At 32.8% G+C, this 25,270-nt stretch overlaps 1 protein-coding gene across 1 annotated transcript; it reads left to right on the top strand.

The window, feature by feature from the left end:
• Positions 1-145: 145 nt before the first annotated feature.
• On the top strand, positions 146-24,491 carry LOC114336236 (uncharacterized). The gene is made up of 6 exons (XM_028286565.2): positions 146-340; positions 403-589; positions 3,433-3,651; positions 7,056-7,373; positions 14,216-14,320; positions 15,461-24,491. The coding sequence occupies exons 1-6, from the start codon at positions 248-250 to the stop codon at positions 16,051-16,053; spliced, it is 1,515 nt and encodes a 504-aa protein (XP_028142366.2). The 5' UTR covers positions 146-247; the 3' UTR covers positions 16,054-24,491.
• The last annotated feature ends 779 nt before the right edge of the window (positions 24,492-25,270 follow it).

Here is a 25,270-nt window from a genome sequence, read left to right as displayed (position 1 = left end):
ATACTCGCTTCTTTCAATTCTTAAATCATTTATTAAAAGGGTTTACATGATTAAATTCTTCACTCTCGATCAATTTTTAAAGTTTTGGTATTTTTTTGAACTTGTCAGTAATACTGGTTATCTACTTACGGCGCAATATTAAAAACTTATTTGACAAGTTAGCCATAACGTTTTCTTTTTAGGAAAACCAAAACAGATGTTCTTTTACGTATTTCAAAAAATGTAACAAACTCTGTTAGTAAACACAATGTTATTTATTGTACTGTTATTTGTATGTTATCCCTTACATATTTCTTCGTTTGAAATATGTAATCAAAACGAGACTATTCAATGCCGAAAGGTAAACAACACCTTTTCTTGTAACCTACTTTCATTTTCAATAATCCCTTTAAATATTTTCAGTTAAATAACAACCTAAGAGATAATTGTCATACTGAGCTTAGTAACAATGCAGAAAATTGTTACCTTACAAATTTTATAAGGAGCGATCATCTAAAAATTGATTTTGGAGATGTTTTTCTTCAGTTGGAACAAGAGACTCTTCAAAACTCTCTTTCTATGAAGATATATCCTACAGTGGAATGGAAAAGTATGTTCTTCCTATTACCCGCATAACAATTGCATGTTCTTAGTATTACCATTACCCACATAACAATTGCCCCTTCTTAGTATATTCATAGAACATTCTTTTCAGAAAAAGTAGTATATGCTGAGAATATGCGTAACACCTTAAGCGCCAGACACAATATTGAAAAAATGCATTTTGTCATAGTAGTTTTGTCAATACACAGCAGCCCCTAGGGACCTCCATGACATATGGGGAACTAGCTACATTGGTCCCTAGGGACGGCCATGGCGCTTAACGTGTTAATTATCATTGGGAAAATGCAGAGCAGATGCTGAGTATATACTACATTACAGTACTTAAATGTTCTACATGGTGATTGATTAGTGTGATAAAGCTCAGTACATCTGCTCTTGTAATAGATAGCAATAAAAGTTAATAACAAAAATTGTAGCCAACTTTTAGCTTCACATTACAAAATTAGTTAGAATGTTACAGTGTGTTCGATAACATAGTGAGAGACCAAACTTATGTTTTTTTAAATGGAACACCCTATATTTTATTTTATATTCAAAATCTTCTTAACATAATTGTTTGTGTATTGTGTTATTAAATAGTAAAGATGAATTTTACTGTTGATGAAATGGTAGATATGATCTGGAATTGGGGGAGTGCAATAAAAATGCGTTATTATCAGTAATAATATATAATGAACGGTTCCCTGAAAGACGACAACCTACAACAGCAAGCCTTGAAAAATTAAGGATTGGTTTTTAACTGAACTGGTTCAGTTATGTATAAAAAAGATAGGCGAACAAAAGTACTGTAACAGAGGAAAACGAACTAACTGTGTTGCTGGCAGTTACTGAAAATCAACATACAAGTATACAAAATATTTCCAAAGCAAACGAACTAATTTACTACTCCGTGTAAAGAATTCTTGCAAAATACAGAATGCACCATTACTGCATTCAATTGTACTAAGAATTAATTCAGGAAGATTCTGAAAAGATTTTTATATATTTTGTGAATGGGCCTTAGATAAAATCAATTGACAGAGAGATTTCTTCGATAATGTACTATTGGGAGATGAAGCTACGTTTCATAGTAACTGTTCAGTTAATAGGCATAACTTTATTATTAGGTTAGACACCTAATTAATAATTTACTCTGAAAAATGAAAATATCTCGAAAACTAACAAATTTGGGCTTAGGGAATATTATTAAAAATTTAGGTAGGGTAATGGTACTTTTCGATAGTGATATAAAATACAGGGTGTTCCATTTAAAATTTCTGAGAAAAGAATGTACTCATAAATAGTACAATGTAGTAAAACAAATTAGCAATTTTCATCATTCTTAAAAATTTTCACAATCAAAAAAATATGGCACCAATAAACCATTGGTATTGTGCTTATTTTTATTTATACAGGGAGCTGAACTTGTTACAATTTTCATAGAAAATTGGTTATAACTTTGTAAGTACCCAGTATGACATAACAAACCTTTATATTATTGTGATGGGGAAGTTATGTGTGTGTGTGTGAAAAAATGGCTTGGATGCGGGTCCGTTAGCCACAGATTTTTATTTTATTTTTACCTCAATTTATTAGTTTTGTTATATTCCCACCTATCTGACTCAAATGACTATATCTGTTTCTTTCAAGTAGTTTATGAGTAATTTAAATATTTCCATTTTATGACAACTTAGTAGATATTCTATACTAATTGGAAAATGAACTTGTGTTTGTCGTAAATTGTAATACAATTGATTTATATATCTCTCGTTAATTTTGCATTCAAAGAAAATATGGTTCAAATCTCTAATCAAAACATTATCACAAAAACAGACTGATGAATTAACTATTCCTAATTTGTGCAGATGTGCCTCATATTTTCCGTGTCAAGTTTTTAATCTGACGATAGTAGAAATATCTTGCTTTGGCAGGTTATACTTAAATATGTATTCAGGTGGCGGAGGAAGTTCTTGATGTAAAGAAAAATATAAATTTTTTGATATGCTTGAAATAGTTTTCCATTGTTTTTTCCATATTTTATTTATTCTATCTTTGACGTCATTTATTGCATCTGTCGATAAGATCTGAGTTAGGATCTCACCATTTTTTATTGCATCTTTGGCCAACTCATCCACTTTCTCATTACCCAGTATACCGGCATGCCCTTTTGTCCATATAAATACTACTTCCACTTTAGACAAATTATTTTTTATATTACATGGGGAAGTTAAGAAGATTTCGAATATAAAGTAAAATGGAGGGTGTTCCATTTAAAAAACATAAGTTTGGCCTGCCACTATGTTATAGGACACCCTGTAACATTCTAACTAATTTTGTAATGTGAAGCTCAAAGTTGGCTACAATTTGTTGTTATTAACTTTTATTGCTATCTATTATGATAGCGGATCTACTGAGCTTTATCACAGCAATCAATCACCCTGTATTTATATACTTAGAATATACTAGCACACTTCTCTTCAGTATATGCTAAGAATATACTTTTTAGAATATTCCAAAGAAGCGCTATAAACCTTCTCTTTATATACTTAGAATGTTCCTACTGCAGTACATTTTTCCTTTTCCAAGAATATACTTTTACAAATGTTCTGAGATTAGTAGGTACACGAATGTGCTCAGTATATTCAGTCCAAGAATATTCTTTGAAGTATGTATATGTAAAGAACATGAATTTTACAATGTTTTTTATGGTACATGCTCTGCTTGTGCTTTGCATATACTAAAATGAATATACTCAGACGATTGTTAGTAGAAGTATGTATATGCTTCGAACATCCTTGTTATGTGGTAATATTTTGATAAACATCATATAGCATTCATATTTATTTTTAGATGCTCTAGTGAAGTTATCTGAGTATGGTAATGATCAGTCATGTAAAGTTTTTAATGTGGCCAAAGATGACGATTCTATGGATTTATTAAAATATGATTGTTACTGGAAAGGAATACAAAGGATTGAAAAGCCTCACTTGTTGGAGATCGGTTCTGAATACAACAGTCAATATGCTCACAAAAAGATTTTGTTTAGTATTCCTGATTCTTTGTACTTTAGTGAGTAAACTATGAATGTATATGTATTTGTAGTTTCAAACATTGGGTATGTTTGATAAATACTCTTAATATATACTTAGTAAAATTATTTATGTTTTATAAATTGTCAGTAAGTTCTAAAGAGGTATTTTGAGGCTTTTAATATGTACAATACATTTTTCTATTCAATATGCATTTTTATATGAGATCTTTTGGTAAAAGTATTTTAGGTCATATTGAACCAATAAGAAGGAAGTAACTAGTTTTGCATGGGCAGTCTCTTGAACCTTATTCTGAGGTATCTGATGATAGTGATTATGTCAAAAAAATCTCATAGGAGTATTTTTCCAAACGAACCCAAGCTTTTTACCCTGTCTATTAAGCTTCTTCTTTTTTTGTGGACATGACTCTATCTGTTTTTTCAATGTTTTTCAGTGTTTTTTATTATTTCGCCCATGATTAGGTTGAACAATAGAGGACACAGAGAATCCCCCTGTCTTATACCATTTTTTCCAGCTTCAAGTGGGTCAGTTAGTACTTCTTTTACTTTTACTTTTATTGTGTTGTTCTGGTAGATATTTTCGATCGTTTTAATTATTCCTAGAGGTACCTCTCTTGCGCACTATAAATGGATAATATCCTTTAATTTGACCTTGTCAAAATGCCTTCTTAAGGTCCACGAAACATAAATATGCCGATTTGTTGGGTCGTGCTAAGCATACTCCAGTCGTTTTAGTTTATAAAACCACCAAGAAGAAATTGCATTTCAGTTTGGTCTGAACACTCACCTAGTGTCTCCTGATGACGACTTAATATGAGTCGAAACGCTTCGGGGTACCGGTGAGGTTCGAATCGAACTGAAATGCAATTGTTTATTTTTCATATCGTCCCATTAGAGGTAAAACTCACTAACTGCACTTTTCAGAAAGTGAAGACAAATCGATTTAAAGGTACAACTTGTTTTTTAAATTCACCTGACTTGAATATAGGAATTTTGCTAATGCAACTTTATAGAATAAATAAAAACAAATATTTTAAGCCAGTTTCGTCACAGAAACTATGATAATTTTTGATAAATTAGATAAATTTTTGTACTTGATGAGTTTTTCCATGAACACAATTATTGGATATTAATATTATATTAGAGGTAAAACTCAGTAACTACACTTTGTACTTGATGAGTTTTTCCATAAACACAATTATTGGATATTGAGAAGTTATTGTTCGTCCGCTATAGCTTTTCCCATGCGTCACGATTCATTTTCAAACAAATTATTAAGTCAAAACATAAAGTGAAATGTACGCCGATGTGTGTAGTATAATATAGTATACAGTATACAAAATGTATATACAAATCGACGTTCGTTTCACTTTATGTTTTGACTTAATTTGTTTGAAAATGAATCGTGACGCATGGGAAAAGTTATAGCGGACGAACAATAATGAATTTGTGGCCATAAAGTATGATGATGTTGGGATTCAAAATGAATGAAATAAGTAACAAAATATAGCAAATGCTTTATATTATAACAATTTTAAACCCAAAACAGGTTATCTAACCTCTAGCGGAACTAAAGCTGTGAATCTACACAATAAGTCGAAAAAAAATCTTTTATACTTAAACTATACAAAGGTATACAAAATTTTGCTGACTTACAGTTAACGAACTATCAAAAATGAGAGTCTATTATTTAAAAAATGAAACACTAAGTTTCATTCTTTGAAAATAAATGCAATTCTTTCGGGATTTACCACAGCCACAAAAGTCACCTGCTTAATCGCAAAATAGATTAGGTTACCCTTTATGTAAGCTATCTGTTAATACAAAGGAATTTAAACTCATATTTTTTTAATCAATCGCCCAACCGATAATGCACAAAAATATATATAATATTATAAAATGTATAATATTATATTCGCGGTGTGCAAGTACTTGGAAGGGGAAACGAGAAACGACCCTGCGCGAGTCGCGGGAAATATTGCAACTATCTTAAATAATTCATATTGTCAATTGAAATTGTCAAATTGACGTATATTTCATACCTTCTGTCAATGAAGCAGAAAAATTATATATTGCTCCACAATATTGATATGATATGCAATTATTATATAAAGGTAAATTTAATTAATTTTATTTTGCTTGCAGTACTGCATTTTAATAACTAATTTTATTTACTACATACAATTGTTGACGTTTTCATAACATAACCTGAATCTTATTTTTTCTTCTTATTATTTTTTGGACTATGGCCTTGACAATTATCCAGTAACCAGGACTAATATAATTGGCCAATATAATTAAAAGTGCGAATTTTAGTATAGAGCGTAGAAATAGAGGTCGCTTTGCCGAACTTGCACGGTCCCAATATACAGTTTCAACAATACAATATAACACACAAGTGACCTGCTTAATCGCAAAATAGATTATGTTACTCTTTATGTAAGCTATCTGCTACAAAGAAGTAATTTATACTCCTTTCTTTAATTAATCGCTGAATAGATAATGCACACAAATAATACACAGTGACAGTTATTAATAATTATTACTAATGTATTGTTTAAAATATCACTAAGTGAAATGAATTTCGACTCAATTCAAGCTTTCTGCTTAACCCATGTATAACATACCAAAAGGCACCGCCAGGAAAACATTCCACTTTGCGGTTCAGAGAGCCCATATGAAACGAGTCTTTGTGAAAGACTCGTTTGAAAACAAAGACTCGTTTCATATGGGCTCTCTGAACCGCAAAGTGGAATGTTTTCCTGACGGTGCCTTTTGGTATGTTATACCTGGGTTAAGCAGAAAGCTTGAATTAAGTCGAAATTCATTTCGCTTATTCCCCGTTAGAGGGCGTTCTATCCATACGGCGATATAAATTATTTTAATTTATATAGACAATCTACGGTCGGAATGGTAAAAATCTGTATTCCTTAGAGCCTCCTTGACAACAGGTAGACCTAGAAATAGTACTATCGGGGGATGGAGGAAGGCAGATTTTAATCAAAACGAAACCGTAGATTTTCTTATTTTGTTAATATCACAAAGTACCGATTCGTCACTCCAGATTGTAAGGAAAAATTCGCTAAGTGCAATAATAGGTTTTAGTGAGTTTTAACCTGAAACTGAAATTCATAACAATGCACTCCAGATTGTAAGGAAAAATTCACTAAGTGCAATAATAAGTTTTAATGAATTTTACCCTGAAATTTACCGATTTGCGGAATTTACAATAATGCACTTAGTGAGTTGTACTATAAATTATTTCAGCAATTAGAAGGGTTAGAGCTCCAGGTGACTTCTCCAGAGCTGGGCAATACCGTATTGAGTTCAAATTGATGAAAATGTCAAAATCTCAAAAAAGTGCACTTAGTGAGTTTTACGTCTAATAGGACGATATATTAAATTATAATTTTTTTTTGTTTAGGAAACACTGTGCCTCCTACCAAACGTCAAATCTTTTCCTACATAGACTTTACAAATACCAACAGAATTCTTTTAAAGATCCAACCGTTGCCGGAAATTTATAAAGTCACCCACTACAAGGTGGAAGTCTTCAGAGAAAAAGAAAAACATTCTCTCATGCTGGATGTGAGACTGTTAGCTGCCAATCAAGACAAGTCAATTGATTTCGAGTATATTACCTACAGTGAAGAAGGCGACTACTATTTTGCGATTTCTGTAATTGCAAAGAGTTGCCCAGAAGATATTTGTTTTAAGACTTTCACTCCCAAAGTACATATCGGTAAGTATGGCCTATATTTTCTCTACTTCCTCTCACATTATGTCGTGACATCTCTGGTGCAATCTTTCTACATAAGTTGATTAACGCACAAATTGATTGTCCAAGTCTCTTGAGCCGAATTGATTTGAATGTTCCCTATCGAGCCCTGCGCTATCATAAAACATTCAGTGTCTCTTACCACAGAACATCCTATGGTTTTCATAGCCCAGTCGATATGGACCAAGAGCAACGTCGGAAAAAAAGTATTTTTTCTACAACCGTGTTAAAAATGCAATTTTTAGCACTCCATACGAACGTTAAAAATGCTACTTTAAGGCACTAGTGCTTTAAAAAAATTTTAAGGCACTGCAGTTCGTATTGACCGTATAGCAATTTTGATGTAATGTCAAAAAAATATAAAAATGGAATGTCAGTCAAGTTCAAATAGAAGTTTTTGTAGATATTGTCTTGTAATTACGTTTGTAGAAAAAATATTGTATGATATGCGTGTTAAAAAGTACATTTTTAAGGCACTCATGTGAATTGCAGAACTCGCTATCGCTCATTCTGCAAACTTTCACATGCGCTCCTTAAACGTGTACTTTTAACACTTATATCATAAATAACTATTAAGACAACTAGTTCTTTAATATATTATTCCCTATGCTTCCTCGAACACCGTACCGGCCATCTGGCTACTGATACAGGTTGCGTTCATTATTGCGCAGCACACTTGTACAGGTAAATATATCGAATTTAAAATTATCGTAAGACGAAAAATTTTTTTTGTCATTACTTTTTAAACATTATTAGAAATATGAATTATAATTGCCAGACATTTCTGTGGTTTAAAAAGTAATGACAAAAAAATTTTTCGTCCTAAAATAATTTAATTTCAATGTACAGGGTGATTGATGACTGTGATAAAGCTCAGTAGATCCGCTATACTAATAGATAGCAATAAAAGTTAATGACAAAAATTGTAGTTAACTTTCAGCTTCACATTACGAAATTAGTTAGAATGTTACAGGGTGTTCGATAACATAGTGGCAGACCAAACTTATGTTATTTTAAATGGAACAACCTATATTTTATTTTATATTCGAACCCCTCTTAACTTCCCCATCACAAAAATATAAAGGTTTGTTATGTTATATAGGGAAAAATAAACTAACAGACTGGGAAAGTTTTAGATCAGTCCTTGAAGATAGAATTGAATTAGCAGTACCATTAAAAAAACCTGAACAACTAGATGAGGAAGTTGAGTTGCTTGTACAAAGTATACAAAAATCAGCATGGGAAAGTACTCCTACTATAAGATCAAACGTCAAAGGAAACAACTATCCGAAAGAAATTAAAAAGTTAATTAAAGAGAAAAGAAAACTTAGAAGGAAGTGGCAACAAACCAGAGCACCCCAAGATAAAATAAATTTAAACAATGCTAGTCAGAAACTTAAAAGAGAGATTCAAAATATAAAAAATGAGTCAATCAGTTATTACCTGAGAGAGTTGACGGATGATAGTAGCACGGAGTACTCTCTATGGAAAGCAACAAAAAGGCTAAAAAGTCCAGTAACCCATTCTCCACCCATTTAACTAGAAGGCGGTAGCTGGGCTAGAAGTAATGAGCAAAAGGCAGAGAGATTTGCCACATATTTAGAAAATACATTAAAACCGCATGATAACCAAAATAATGATCAAATATCGATAGAGCCTAATCAGACAGAGGAGAGAATCAGACCAACATCCCCGAAGGAAGTAGCAGATGAAATAAAAGAAAATAAATCCTAAGAAGGCACCAGGATATGATCTAATTACTGGAGAATTACTAAAAAACCTGCCTCGTAAAGCCATAGTCAAATTGGTCAACATCATCAATGCTGCATTTAGATTGAGATATGTTTCAAATTTATGGAAAATAGCTGAGGTTATAATGATACCAAAAACCAGGAAAATCACCAAATAAAGTGTCTTCATATAGACCATTATCACTTTTACCCGTGATGTCGAAGCTTTTTGAGAAACTTCTGTTAAAAAGAATAAAACCAATAATAGAAGAGAAAAAAATGATTCCAAACCACCAATTTGGCTTCAGAAATAAACATTCTACAATTGATCAGGTACACAGAATTACTAACATAATTGAGAAATCATTAGAAGAAAGGAAAGTCTGTTCTACAATCTTTTTAGACGTAGCTTAGGCCTTCGAGTATGGCATGAAGGTTTAGTCTACAAACTCAAAATTCTTATGCCTAAACAATATTCAGAAATTTTACAATCATATATATCTGACAGATATTTCAGAATTAAGCAAGAAGACGTGTACACTGACCTAAAAGAAATCAGAGCAGGATTCGAGTCCCTCAAGGAAGCGTATTAGGTCCTGTTCTCTACCTGTTATACACATACGATATACCTGAAATGGAAAATGATACTATAGCCACATTTGCAGATGACACCGCTATCTTAGCAGTAGGTGATACCAGCGAAGAAGCAGCAGAAAAATTACAGTTGGCAATAAATAAAATACACAACTGGACTAAAAAATGGAAAATCAAATTAAATGAATCTAAATCTATTCATGTCAATTTTACAAATAAAAAAATCGAAAACATTCCAATTAGAATAAATGATGCCCAAATACCATATCCATCTTCTGCAAAATATTTAGGTATCACACTTGATGCAAGTCTTCGCTGGAAAGTCCACATTAAAAAAAATGGAAGAATTAGGTATCCGTTACAAAAAAATATATTGGCTGATGGGAAGAAACTCTGCATTGTCCACATTATAACAAAATACTTCTATACAAACAAATACTTAGACCAGTATGGATGTATGGTTGCCAACTCTGGGGCTGTGCCAATTCAAGTAATATTCAGATTATCCAGAGATTACAGAATAAAGTATTACGGAACATCGTTGATGCTCCTTGGTATATCCGAAATGTCGACCTCCACAAGGATCTTGAGATGGAAGATGTAGACAAAGTTATCAAGAAGATGGCAGGTAGTCACGAACAACGGCTCCATAGTCATGTAAACATCGAGGCCATCCAGCTCCTCGATAATACTGGGCTAGAAAGAAGACTCAAACGAAGAAAACCATTTAGTGTAAAGTGTTAGTGTAAAAGCAGAGTATAGTGTTGTATTGTGTGTTAGTTTTAGTTATAAAATGCATACTTGTTAAAAAAAAATAAGAGGACACCACAGGGTTAAGATAAGTTAAAGAAGAACTGATAAGTGGTCAACTGATGACCAGATTTCAGTAGTCTAAACACAGCTTGTGTTTAATGATAAAAAAAATGTTATATATGGCTTTTACAAAGTTATAACCAATTTTTTATGAAAATCGTAACAAGTTCTGCTCCCTGTATAAATAAAAATAAACACAACAGCAATGGTTTATTGGCGCCATATTTTTTTAAAACAAGGAAGACGACGAAAAAACCCAGATGCAAATTTTACTGTAATAAAACAATTTAAATAAATGAAATAAAACAATAAACAATATTTTAAATTCGAGACTTTTCGTCGAAAGAAACTGCTTTCTGGTTATATCCTGTATCTCCGGCTTTAACAATTTATAAGCACGGAGACGACGAATATAGAAGAAAGTAGAAAGGACAACGGGCACGCATCTACTCCCTTTTCGTCTAGGAAAAAGTGCCGAAAGACAGTCTCGAGTACTCAAAAATCTGAGTAAAGAAGAACAAGGAGGAAAGGAAGTTTTGTTTTAATTTGATTCAGAGTTGGACCACCATCTACAGATAGCTATTTCTGCATCTCATGCTTCATCAGTGTAGCTATGCAGTCCCAACTCTGAACCAAAAATCAACAAGCCTGCCTTTTAAGGGAAATCACCGCGATGCAATAATTCCACCTTTAAGACGCAAAACAGCGACATCTCTAGTAAAACAAGGAAGACGACGAAAAGACCCAGATGCAAAGTTTACTGTATAGACCACCAGTAAGGATCTGTGAAAAAACGTCTATTTTTGGATATGAAAGATGGCATTCGGATTTTTGTAGATAAAGTTAGGTGACACCTTCAATGATAATAATTGACTTATGCTCCTTCTCAAATATGCCCGGAACATTAATAAAAAAATTAAAATATTTAAAAATTTCGAAAAACGTCGATTTTTTCTGTTTTCTTTGCTTATAACTTTAAAACGATTCGTTTTGGAACAAATTCGTAGAGAAATAAAATAAAGATAATTGAATTTTGTATGATGACTGGTCAAAAATGTCTTAACGTATTACCTTTTCTGCAATATAGCAATAAATACAAAATAAGGGGGCAAAATACGCCTGTTGTTATTCAATGTTTTTAACCACTTTAGTGGCACTTAGAACCTTTGTAATTCGCTTAGGAAATTCTTTGTAACATACTTAAACCGTGTACCAAATTTCATTAAAATCGACCTAAGAGATTTTGCATACTAAATTTGCAATCTAAATGTTTTTAAAAAAGTTCAAATTTTTTAAAATCTTTCTGAACAAAAAGTAGACCATTTAGAAGTTGTCTAATTTTTTTACATATAAAGAGGTGCTCTACCTATCTAATACACTTTACATAATTAAAATCGGGTTATTTAAGGGGCCTCAGCAATGTTTTAAACTTATAAACAATTTTTTGGCTTATAAACAAATAGCTTTGTTTAATAATAAAAAAATTAATGTTTAGCAATTCAATTAATTAAAACCGGTATAATTTGACTTAAACTTTCAAATGCTGTCAGCAGAATTGCTATTTTATTTTTGAAGATATTCTACTTTAGCGGCGAATCGATTGAGGGTAAAATTTGATTGATCCGCGCGCATGCGCACACCGACAGTATGGTATTAGTTGTTATACGGGCTATGATTGGGTGTTGAAATTTTGAAATGATCTGTCAATAATTGTTCAATATGGAGGTTATCGGTAAACAAAAATATTGTATAATATTAGTTTTTATTGATGTGTGGACAAAAATAAAATCAAATTTATAATTATAGTGACTTTTTAAATATTTTTGAAAAGCTGCAGGTACGTAATTCTAAATGTTTCAGTTGGAAATACCTAATAGTTTCAATACCTATCTATTTGGAAAATGTAAACAAAATAATGTAGTTACCTATTAGTAGGCAATGCTTTAATTTACATAATCTGATTACGAACAAACTTTCTACAAATCTTTATCTCATATATCGTTTTCTTACTCTATATTTTGTTGTATTTTATTTCGACAAAAATCAAACTAATAATTTTATTAAATTCATATAAATTTATGGTGTAAACGTTTAGTTTGTGTATATTCCCACATGACGTATACGAGAGTTTGGTGGTGTTTGAAATGGCGTCAACTTTCGTACGGCACGGTAGACGTGAAGTGGGTTCAAGCCCCAAGCAAGTTATTATTTTTTTATTTTTTTTATAGATTTTATGATTGTAAGTATATTATTATATAATTTTTGAAGATATTCTTCTTTTTTGAAAGTGGTAGATAAGAAAGTTAGTTTGATTTTTAAATAAAATAAGTACAAATAACCTTTTAAGTATATTTACTTCGTTTAAATTACCTATTATATAATAGAAGAATATCTTCTTACGACAAAGTACACACACATTCTTTTTTTAATCAAAAGTTATTCGCATTCAAAAAATTGCAACTTTTCGAATTTTTGAAAGTTCCACTGCGTGTATCTCGAAAACTATGCAACCTACGAAAAAACTTGTAAGAACATTTTTTGCTTAGAATTACCCAAGAAATACAAAATTACTCAAATTCTTTGTTTATAACAATCTTATCGACATCCACATCAACTGTTACCCAAAAAAATCGTGCTCTACGGGTCAAAAAATACATAGAAATCTTGGGTAAGTCCATCTAAATAAAGGAGCCCGTAGCACCCCCTCCTGGCCACAGGACTAATTTGTTTATAAGCCAAAAAATTGTTTATAACTTTAAAACATTGCTGAGGCTGCTTAAACAATTCGATTTCAATTCTGTAAAATGCATTAGATAGGTGGAGTGCTTCTTTATATGTAAAAAAATTGACAAATCTTTGTATGTTCTAGTTTTTGTTGTGCAAGATTTTAAAAAATTTTAATTTTTTAAAAAAAGTTTAGATTGCAAAATTATTATTCAAAATCTAGTAAGTCAATTTTAATGAAATTTGGTGTACGGTTTTAGCACATTACAAAAATTTTCTAAGCGAATTAGGAAGGTTCCAAGTGTAACCTAAGTGATGGAAAATCATTGAATAAGGACAGGCTTGTTTTGCCCCCTTATTTTATATTTATTGCTATTTTGCAGCAATGGTGATAAATTAAGACATTGTTAACCAATCGCATCTGACAGAAAATTTAATTATCCTTGTTTTATTCCTATACGACTTTGTTCCAAAATGAGTCGTTTTAAAGTTATAAGCAAAAAAAGTAGAAAAAAAAACGAAATTTTTTGAAATTTTTAAATATTTTATTTTTTTTATTAATGTTCCGGACATACTTGAGAAGGAGCATAAGTCAATTATAATTATTGAAGTTGTCACCTAACTTTATCTGCAAAAATCTGAATGCCACCTCTCACATCCACCTAAAAACAGATCCTTACTGGTCTATGTAATAAAACAATTAAAATAATTGAAGTAAAACAATAAACAATATTTTAAATCCAAGACTTTTCGTCGAAAGAAACTGCTTTCTGGTTACGTCCTGTATCTCCGGTTTTAACAATTTATAAGCAGGGAGACGACGAATATAGAAGAAAGTTGAAAGGAAAACGGTCACGTATCTACTCCCTTTTCGTCTAGGAAAAAGTGCCGAGAAGCACTTTTTCCTACAAGTACTGTTGTGTTACTAATAATAATATTTTTTAGTTCGAAAAGGAAGACCTTTGGTGATTGGTATCGTAGGTGCTAGCTTTTTGATTCCGTTTGCTTTATTTTCTTTGTATCTATGGAATCATAAATACCGTAATCAGGGTAAGTTATTATATATAGTATTTTTATTTTTGCTTTCTTCACTGTTTGACTACTGAAACATGATTAATTTATTTTAGCATTATACACTTCATTAAAAGAGATGTCCAGTGTTTTTTATATATTCTATTGAGTCTTCCGTTGGCATTACGCAGTCTGCAGGGTCGCCTGTGTATGCTCTGCGTGGGCAGTTATGTACTACGTGTCTGATCGTCTGTCTTGCAGCGCCGCAATCAGAAAAAGGCGAGAGAAGTTGACCACATATTTAGAGGGAGTCGGCTCATCTTCCACAGTTTACGGGGGACGTTCGAATATTACGGGGACGTTAAAATCCATCAAATTTGTCTGTGTTATCCAGTAGAATAGTAGACCATGGTAGTGCGAATCTGTTTTACTTTCCCATTCTTCTCTTCATCTCCTAAGGTCACCTGGATCGGACACAGTTTCCAAGAACATCGGGAATATCGTTGTGTACTAGAAGTTGACAATTATCCATAAGTTTGTTCTTCTTCTTCTTCGTGCGACTAGGATTACTCCTGTTTGTCCGCCTCTTATTCTGTTTCAGTTGTTGTTGACTGTACATTGTCTTTCCACCTTTTCGCCGGCCTTCCAACGGGTCTTATGCTATACGGCTTGTTGTTTTTACAGATATTCGCTAATCTATCTAGTCCCAGTCGGTTTACATGTTCGTTCCAGTTTTTTTCTTGTTTTTTCTACCTGTTAATGTTTTGAATTTTGCATTGTTCGCGTATACTTCTGTTGCTTTGTCTGTGTTTTAATGATATACCCGCCATTGATCTTAATACTTTCATTTCGATGATATTGTTGATTTGTTGTTTCGTCTTTCTTGTATCTGTCATTGTCTCCGCTGCATATGCTAGGATTGGTCTTACTGTTGTCTTGTATACTTTTATTTTGTTTTCCGTGGTCATATAATATGGTTTCTCGGGGGCAACCACTTAGGTACTCTTGTTGCTTTTGCTGCTTGCCTTGTGGCTTGTGGTCTCTGTTCTTATATTCCTGTCACTAGTGATCTCTACTCCTGGGTTTTTGTTAAATGTCTTGTTAAATTTTATACATCCGCTTACAGCGTCTAAAATACATTTTCTAAAATTATTAATTAAATGTTGATGTTTTTTGTAGGTGAATTTCTAAACGAACCAATTCAAAAAGTGATAGTTCTCTTCAAGCCATCTTTTGAAAAGCACAACGAAGTAGTCCAAGCGATCATCGATTGCATCGAAAGTTTTTCCGAACCAGAAACAATTGTAGATCGAATTAATCTAACTAAAGTGAAGGAAAAAAGCGTTGAGAAGTTTTGTAGCGATAATCTGATACTATCGACTCATATCGTCTATGTGAATCCCCCGTACACAGACGACGACTCATCCGGCTTGGACTACATGACCTTCAACTTCATTAAAGAAGAAACGAAGAAGAATTCCAGCGATAGGAAGCTTTTGGTGGTGCGTTTACCGTATTCTAAGAAGGATGTCCCCTCTATCCTATCTAGAGCTGCACATTTTGATCTAGTCCAGGACTTTCCAGCTTTTATCAACAGCTTTTCCAGTATCGATGTACAAACGGATTATTCTAAGCTTCCTACGTATATGAAACTAGCCAAGAAAATAGAGGTAGCTAACATAGAGGCTAATAATATAAACGTCGTGCCTGAGATTGTGGTGACTGAAGACATTGACGAGCCTAAGGAACTTGATGGACTTATACAAACATAGTTTCCTACAGGTACAGGTCGACAGAAATATTTGAAACTGCCAAGGTCAGACGGATCGAAAACTTTGGTTACGCGACGTTGTCAGATTAATCGGGTGTCAAAGGTTTTTCGGTTTTTTATTTACTTGTTTCATAGTAAAATTTCCTTATGCTTCTTCCCGCGTAAATTTTAAAACACTGTGTCTAATCTCAAAGGACTTGGAACAAGAGAGGCATTGTTTGCGTTTAATGTCCTCTCTCAAAGATGCTTAGATATGAACCTGGATATTTATTCATGTTTCATCGATTTCGAAAAAGCGTTCGACAGGGTCCGACATAAAAAACTAATAGAATTATTGAAAAACAGAGATATAGACAGACGAGATTTACGAATTATTATCATCTGTATTGGAATCAAAAGGGCAATATAAATATAGAAGAACAAGAGTCCGACAATATTGATATAAAGAGAGGAGTAAGACAGGGTTGTTTTCTGTCGCCGCTACTGTTTAACGTGTACAGTGAAGCCATATTTCAAGAAGCGATAGCGGAACTAAGTGATGGAATCTCTATAAACGGATTCTCTGAGGACTTCGTTATAGTGGCAGACACCCTGGAATTTCTACAAGAATTGTTAAATACACTGGAGTGCAAAATTAACCGGACACCTTAAAAATGGGTCATTTTTGATGTCTCGACTTACAACATGGAAATGAAAGGTTAATGATAGAGCAAACAAAAATAGAAAAAGTAAAGATATACAAATATCTGGAAACCTGGGTTGATGACAAAAATGACCAAAGCAAAGAAATTAAAGTCCGAATTGAAACTGCAAGGTAAGCATTTATAAAAATGAAGACAATGCTTACAAACAAAAACCTTCAGTTGCCTCTCAGATTGAGGGCTCTAAGATGCTACATATTTTCTATATTACTATACGGAATGGAAGCTTGGACATTGAAGATACAACACATAAGAAAAATAGAAGCGTTAGAAATGTGGTGTTAGAGAAGAATATTGAAAATTCAGTGGGTTCAAAGGATTACCAATGTTGAAGTGCTACGACGTTTAAATAAGGAGTTAGAAATTATGAACAGTATAAAAACAAGAAAACTGGAATATTTGGGTCACATTAACAGAGGAGAAAAATATGAGTTGCTGAGAATTGTTATGCAAGGAAGAAGAAGGATAGGAAGAAGACGCATCTCCTGGCTGAGGAACCTTAGAGAATGGTTTAACTGTAGTTCATTACAACTGTTCAGAGCAGCAGCCAACAAAGTGAGCATAGCCATTATGATATCTAACCTTCGATAGGAGATGGAACTTTAAGAAGAAGAAGTGTCTAATCTGGCGGATTGTGCATTGACTCACTTAGTGTCCTATTTTTCACGACACTTGTAATGTTCAATTTTATTAAAAAATATTAAATGTATTCTAAATAAACAACTATTCGACGATTTTATCTGCCAATGTCGCAAAACCACTGATATCCTGAACAATGCATTTTAAATGGATGTTTACTCTTTGCATCAACGGGTTCAATTGAAGTCCCCTCTCCTTGATTTGCTACCTGAGTGACCTTCGCAGTTTCAGATATGCCTGTACAGTTGTACTCCTTAAAGTACGAATTCACCAGGAAATTAGAACCTCTATTCAAAGATTACTACTTTCTGAGCAGCGAATGATTTTTTAGAGTTGCCACATGTATACAAATATTCTTGAAAGGTAAGTATTTTCAAAAGTTTTGTGGATTTACAGTCGATCTTTTTAATTTCGCTCCCAGGAGGGATTCCAAATATTTGACGAGTTTAAGAGGTATTACGTAGTTGTGTACATTTGGACACATTGGCAAACTTTACATCCCTCACCTACTTACTAGAAGAATCTATAAACTGGTGGTAGAACTGTTCTATATATTGAAAGGGTATTGTTTGACCAAATTTTCTTTTACTTTTCAACACTTGCAAAGTCATTTAACTATAAAACGACACTCGAGATTTTCCAGTGACGGCTCGTGGCCTTAGAGACAGGGTCGGCAAGATTTTTTTGTCTCATATAGGTATACCATCTAATTAAAAAGCTTAAATCATCATAGGAGAATTTTTTGTTTTTTTTTTTGGTTTACATTCTCTCTTGTGTCATAGTGTTTCGGCAATACGTTTTGATTATTTTGAGACAATAGAAATCCCGTTCATTTGAGGCAGAAGTTTGTGGTAATAAGAGCATTTATGAACAGTTTGTTGTAGTGAATTGCAGTACTTACTATATAAAGTTATACATATTTGTAACTTATCCCACTTTCCGAAAATCTTTGGATCAGCATAATTTTTAAGTAACTTGTAAATAAATATATTGGAATTTTTTTGGCGAAGCTAACTTTTAAATTCTGAATTATCAAAGAGGTCAAAAATTTGCAAATCTTCAAAATTCGAAAAACGAGTATCTATTTGCATAATAGCAAGTATCCAAAATTTCAAAATATACTCGTTTTTCGAGATATGTATCATGCCTTTGTCTTTTTTTTTGGGGTGATTCAAAAATATCAAGCGAATCCAAAATGTCGCTGCGTATATATTGGAAACTTCTATCATTATGAATATCTCTGAGATTTTGCACCAGTTTTCTTATTTTATTTTTGGAATAAATAATGACAATTGACTGATTTTGAACAACAATGAATATCAAATGGGTTTGGGCAAACACTTTCTTAAAAATATTTAAAGGATTATTAAAAGAGTAATCATTTAATAAAGTTCTCAAACCGATTGCTTCACGGATCGAGATATCACCGCTTTCAAAGTCGTCGCCTTTGATAATAAAATAAAAAACTTCCAAAAAGCTGTTCACGAAAATCTGCTATCGTGAAAACTAACCGAGATTTAAAATTTCATCGCGTCTGACAAACTGTTTGCATTTTTTTTTTTTTTCGAAACAAATTGTTCTAGAACAGTAGTCCGTTTAGGCGAGCTAAAATGGCAAGAAAAGACGATATTCTTTAATTTTTTTTACACGTATCCTGCAAAACTATATTCATTCTATGCGCATGACAGAGTAAATAAAGCTTGTGGTGCAGTAGTTTTAACTTTTGCCTGGAGACCATTCAATTCACCGGACATCACGGCAGAACCGTCGTAAATTTGCCTTACCAATTTATTTTTGATATCCAAAAATTTTAATCAGTCCTTTAAAACACCAAAAATATATTCTGCCTTATTGCCTTTACTGACGTCTGTAAAACCTAAAAACCTCCTATAAATATTACTACGTAACGCTTATCGAACAACAATAATTGATAGTTGTGAATGACATGATAATCAGAAGTTTCATCTACTTCTAGCGAAAATCAAATGGTTTTCAGAATCTCAGATTCAATAACGTTATTCAAAATGTAACTAATTGATTATATTAGTTCATTCTGTACTGTTTTAGACACGCCGCTAAATATCTTTGAATCAGAAAAAAAATTGGAAAATTTCAAATCGTATTTCAAACAATTTTATTAGTTATCTATAATTACTTTGATTTAACGAATGCTCCGATTCATCATGTCCCGTAAATGATAATTCCTGACAACTTAAATAAATTACAATATCAATTAAATGACGTAACCGTGATTATTTTTTACAATTTCTGCCGATGCTTCCAAATGAAACATCGGCAGATTTAAATGTGCCGTACCTGCCGCTTAATGCCTACGGAGAGAAATATACGTTTGGTTGCTCTTCGACTTGTATTTCTTTGAGTTTTACGTGTAAATCGTCAAGCTCGAGATGAGCTGGGGTCGGCTTGCCGAAAACAGTCAGATAAATGGCTCGGATCATTCATTTTTTGAAAAGTCTCTTATGCGCAGGGATCACTTAACGCTCGGATTGGGTGAATCCTTTTAAAAACCCTGAATCCTGTCTGTATTATCTGACAGATTTTTTTTATTTCACAGATACAAATGACATCAACTCTGATTAAATTAAATATTAAAAAAAATCTATGTCTAAAAATGTGTGGGTCGGCACTGCCGACTCTGACCGGCCGCCACTGCGAGATTCCAATTTCATTGTTGGGGCTTCGTCTAGCTCTTTGGCAGGTACGAATAAGAAATTATATTAAATAGTTGCAATAATCATCTCAGTGTAGAACTAAGCCAAAGAATGGTCAAGTGCTATGTTTGGTCGTTACTGTTGTATGGTGCAGAAGTGTAAACTCATCACATACCTGGCGGTTGCGAAGTCCTGAACACGTTTAAATTTTAATTATTTCCCTGGGTGGATTAGTTGTAACTTTGTTGAAACATATTTGAAAAAAAAAATTTAAAATCGACTGTAAAACTACCATAAAACTACTAATTTTAGGTTGTTTCTAATGTGTTCTTTTAACTCGAATATTTTTGTATGTTTGATTCAGTAAAAGGTTCCTGTATTAAATAATATGATTAAGTTAGTTTAAGGACGTTGAACTTGGGAATTTTTGGTTGTCTATATTAGAATGCAGATAAGAAGTCATCAGGCTAACGTGCTACCAGAACCAGTTTCGTTTTACTGGTAGGATGCTCTCTATGAAGCCTGGAGAACTTAGTAACATCTTACTTACTTCACATTGGCTTATAATATACAGGGTGTTTGGTAGCTCGATAAAATTTTTTTAAGGGATAATAGGGACGCCATTTGCAACATTTTTTGCTAATAATGTATCGCTCAAACTGTTAAGGTTTCCGAAATAAAGTTAAATTTGTCAATATTCGAAAATAAGGCTGCTCGTCATATTTTATTTTTAAAAATAATTGAGGCGCTCAGAGCAACAGTGGCCTAACCCACATCACACAATTTTACCAAAACGCTTTTATTACATTAAAGTTATGCATTACTTAAGTATTTTCAGATGCAGAGTGGCTCAAGCAACCATTGGTTGAGCTACTCTGCATCTGAAAATATTTAAATAAGGGATAAGTTTAATGTAATTAAAGCGTTTTGGTAAAATTGTAGGATGTGGGTTAGGCCACTGTTGCTCTGAGCGCCTCAATTATCTTAGCGAGATACTTCCCTGACATACAAAATGCCTTACGTATTACTTGCTCAGATTGCAAAAACACTTCGTTGTTAATGCAACTCCAAACACAATTCGGATGTCAAAACAGTAAAACGCACCTTTCATACGCATACAATAACCATGTTTATAAACCAAAATAAACCACTTCATAGCAGGTAGATTGTTTGTTAGCATAGCAGGTATATTGTTTTTTGTTTGTTATGCGTTCGGAGAATGACGATAGCCGATGGAAATTGTATGCAAAGAGTCGGTGTTGTAGGTTTACATTTTTATTTCATTCGTAAAACAGGGAGGTAGTACGCCTAGATAATTTTTAAACGTGAAATAGACGGTTGTCGAATATTGACAAATTTAACTTTATTTCGGAAACTTTAACAGTTTGAGCGATACATTATTAGCAAAAAATTTTGCAAATGGCGTCCCCTATTATCGCTTAACCCGGGAGTAGTCGCGCTCACTTCTGTAACGTCGATAGTCGCGTGTGAGATTCTATCTCAAAATACGAATTTAAAACAAATTTTTATTCTGTACTATTTTTATCTACTTTTTATATTGAAAATATATATTTCTAATAATTTTATTAAAAAACCTGTGTTAACGGCCACCTGCCAACATCGGCCACCTGTCCTAACGGCCAGTTTAAAAATTTCCCAAACCAATAATATGTAGACTACAAAAACTGGCAATAGCGGCCACCTTTCTATATCGGCCAATAGTTCTTTCATTTTTAGTGGCCGTTACTGACAGGTTTTACTGTATTACGAAAAAGGATGAAATGTGAGATTCTATGTAACGGCGCGACTACTCGTGGGTTAAAGCTAATTGGCTCTCCCCAAAGCCATAAATTCCACAAAAAGAAGAAGAAAAAAATATCCCTACGCATTACTACACCCTTCCTCTGGGCATTTACGAAATTTTATTAAAATTGCAAAAATTTTCATCAAGTTATCGCGAAAAAGGATAAAAATTGAGATTCTATCTCACCGCGCGACTACTCGCGGGTTAAAAAAGTTCCATCGACCTACCAAACACCCTGTATTTCAACTGTTGAGTGAAATCATATAACTCTACATACACTGCTTCAAGAAATTTACGCACCATATTAAAATTGGGACATTTTGGATGTCTCGAATTTTCTAAACCTATAGTCCGATTTGAGAGATTTTTTAAATATTATTCTTTAAGAATATCGCTGTAATAATGCTATTTCTAGACAGTTAAATGTAATGGTATGCCGGGTGTAACAATCATACTGTGTTTTTTTCTCAAAGTTAGAAACACCCTGTGGAATTTCTAGCATTTCTAAAATATTGAAATTAAAACTCAATTGTAGCCTTAGGCTTTCTTAACATTTTATTTTTTGATCCATTCGCTTATGTTCGATAATAAAAGAGATACATACTTTTATATTACAAATTAGGTATGGTACTTTTGGTCTTGATCAATATAAATCCAAATCTCTAGAGCTACTGTTTCTATCTCTTATGATGTTCTAGGAGGCGGCAAGCGCTGTCGTAGTCTTCAGCGAATTACATCCCACACATTTTCGATTGGGTTAAGATCTGGACTATGTGGTGGCCAATTCAAAGTCCGAAGATTTACCTGTTGTAAATATTCGGTTACAGTTCGTGCAGCTTGACGTCTTGGATTATTGTGCATTAGCAAAAAATTGTTACCAAAATAAGGAGTCGATAGCATGGTAGTTAAGTACTTCGCTACAGTTGAGTCCGTGAGTCTTTACCCGTGCGTCATCATTTAAAGCATACGAAATAAGTCGGAAATCTATTTCACGCAACAACAACTGACAGAAAGTGGCTACTGTTCCGATTACGGGTTTTATTATAAAATTTGACGTTATCAAATGTATAGAATGTCAAATGTAAGTTTTGCTTCAAAATTTTTGTGCAGAATTACAGCTACATTTGAAGTAGCTTAATAAATTCTTTTATTATTATGGATTAATTAATATATAAACAATTTATAAAAAAATTCAATAACATATTTTATTTTTGTTATTTTATTCACTTTGACGGAAATCTAAACACAATCATTTCTTTACTGTGTGAATGACGTTAGCTTTGTATGTTTTAAATATTAATTGCCAAAATATTATTATTTACCTTAAAATTTTAAAGCCCAATATAGAATTAGTTGTGAAAACAACTGTTTGTGTAATATAAGGAAACTTCAAAACGCAAAAATTCGACAAAACCCGCAAAAAATTCAACTGACTGACAGCCACAAAAGTAAACAAAGCAGAAACGTCACAGAAATTGTGCTTAAAATATGAAAACATACCGAATCGTCTTTTTTTGTACCTATCTCTTTTCAATGCACTGAGTCTAGATGGTTCATAAAAATAACATGTGTTGTTACTTAATAACGAACGGCAGCTGGTTTGTCATGAGTTTCATGCGTGGAAGAGAATGATGCTAGATAAAAAGTATGTGTTTTATCTCGCCAGGTATTAATGACGCACGGGTAAAGACTCGCGGACTCAACTGTATGTAAGGTCATTGCTTAAACACACTCATCGCTGGTCAAATTCTTTGAAGCGCGTTGCATTTCCACCAAACAACAAAAAAAATTACCGGCTTAATTGAAACTTTAAATCATGAATCTATTAATTTTCACAACAAACCAAGAACTTTTTGACTGTTAACAATTTGACATTTATCAAATTGTTAATTTCTCATAGCCTACTTTAGTCTTGTTTATTAAACTAAGCCGAAAATGAGGATAATATTGATGAAAAACATGGCTAGTTGTTAAAGTACCTAATTTTTTTATTATCCAAAATAAGCCAGTGAATTAAAAAACAGAATGTTTAAAAAACCTGAGGCTATAGTTGGGTTTTAATTTCAATATTTTATAAATGCTAGAATATTCCACAGAGTGTTGCGAATTTTAAGAAAAAAGCACAGTTTTATTGGTACACCCGGTATATAATGACAATTTACCTGTCTTATCCATAATAATATGGCTATAACATAATTGAAAAAATCACTTAAATCGGACAACATAAAAAATGACCCATTTTAAGATGGTGCATTAATTTCTTGGAGAAGTGTAGTCCACGATTCCTTAATAACTTATTGTTATTACCTAATAAATGTATTAACAACGTTCCTACAAAAATATGTACAGGTATTCTAATTATTTCGCCATATTATTCTCGAAGTTCACTGCATTTTACGTTTTGATACTATTTGTGAAGGGACAGTTTTATACTTGTGTGGGAACAATTATAGGCTTATTTTTAAGACTGACCGTATTTCATAAGTTTTGTTGAATATCTATGTAATATCATTGTTATGTAAGTGCTTTATAACTATTAGTGTAATGAATGTTTAAGGTTTTAGAATTGTAGCTGTTAGTATTATGTACTTTTTTAGTTTTTCCATAAAGAAATCTATACATATGTTTTGTTTGTTTTATTTTTAATGTGAAAAACTGAAAATAAAAGCAGAGAACCAAAAGGAACATAATAAGGAGAACTAAATTGAAGGGATTATTAAAAAAGAGAAAAACTAAACTTTTTGAAAAATAATGACATTTCACTTTCAGTTGATTTCAAATTTGGCAATATTGATAGTGGTCCAAATACAATCACTCTCACAGTAAGAGGGAAAACAAAGACCAACAAATAGCATTCGAAACAGAATCAAAATAATATCAAATAAAAGCGAATAAAATCAAATAAAAACTATCAGGGATAAGGGAAGATCATGGATGTGGATAAATTGTTGGAAAATTGGCATTCAGGATCCGCCTACTTCGCTGCTACGTGTTCTCGGTCTTACTTTATGGTGTCGAGTCCTGGACTGCAAATAAAATTGATCTTGAGGCTTTCGAAATATGGTGCTATAGAAGATGTAATGAGAGGTCCCAGATAAGGTTACTACAAAATAGTATGCAAGAGAAAATATCAGGCAAACGCAGTCCATAAGGAAGGACTTCATGATTAAAGAACTTGCGAGATTGGTACGGTATTGATACAATCATGCTATATTGGGTGGCAGTGAATAAAATTAAAATAGCTATGATGGTAACCGAGGTTCTGAAAGGACATGGTACACGAAAAATATGAATTTGCATAATATGTGGTAGCCATATGTGGCTCGGTACGCACTTAACAAGGTGAATGGCATAAAGATGCGTTGTGAGAAAGAATATACTTAGATGAAATATTACAAAGGA

The sequence above is a fragment of the Diabrotica virgifera genome, chromosome 8, assembly GCF_917563875.1.
Source record: "Diabrotica virgifera virgifera chromosome 8, PGI_DIABVI_V3a".
NCBI lineage: Eukaryota > Metazoa > Arthropoda > Insecta > Coleoptera > Chrysomelidae > Diabrotica > Diabrotica virgifera.
The sequence above is the reverse complement of the archived record's forward strand: the minus strand, read 5'-3'. Positions and strand labels throughout refer to the sequence as shown.

What these genes read in the sequence shown, in the direction of transcription:
- LOC114336236 (XM_028286565.2), top strand. Translation starts at nt 248, where the DNA reads ATGTTATTTATTGTACTGTTATTTGTATGTTATCCCTTACATATTTCT. An exon ending in AGACTATTCAATGCCGAAAG is followed by an intron (nt 341 to 402) that starts GTAAACAACACC and finishes AAATATTTTCAG; the next exon opens with TTAAATAACAACCTAAGAGA. An exon ending in TCCTACAGTGGAATGGAAAA is followed by an intron (nt 590 to 3,432) that starts GTATGTTCTTCC and finishes ATTTATTTTTAG; the next exon opens with ATGCTCTAGTGAAGTTATCT.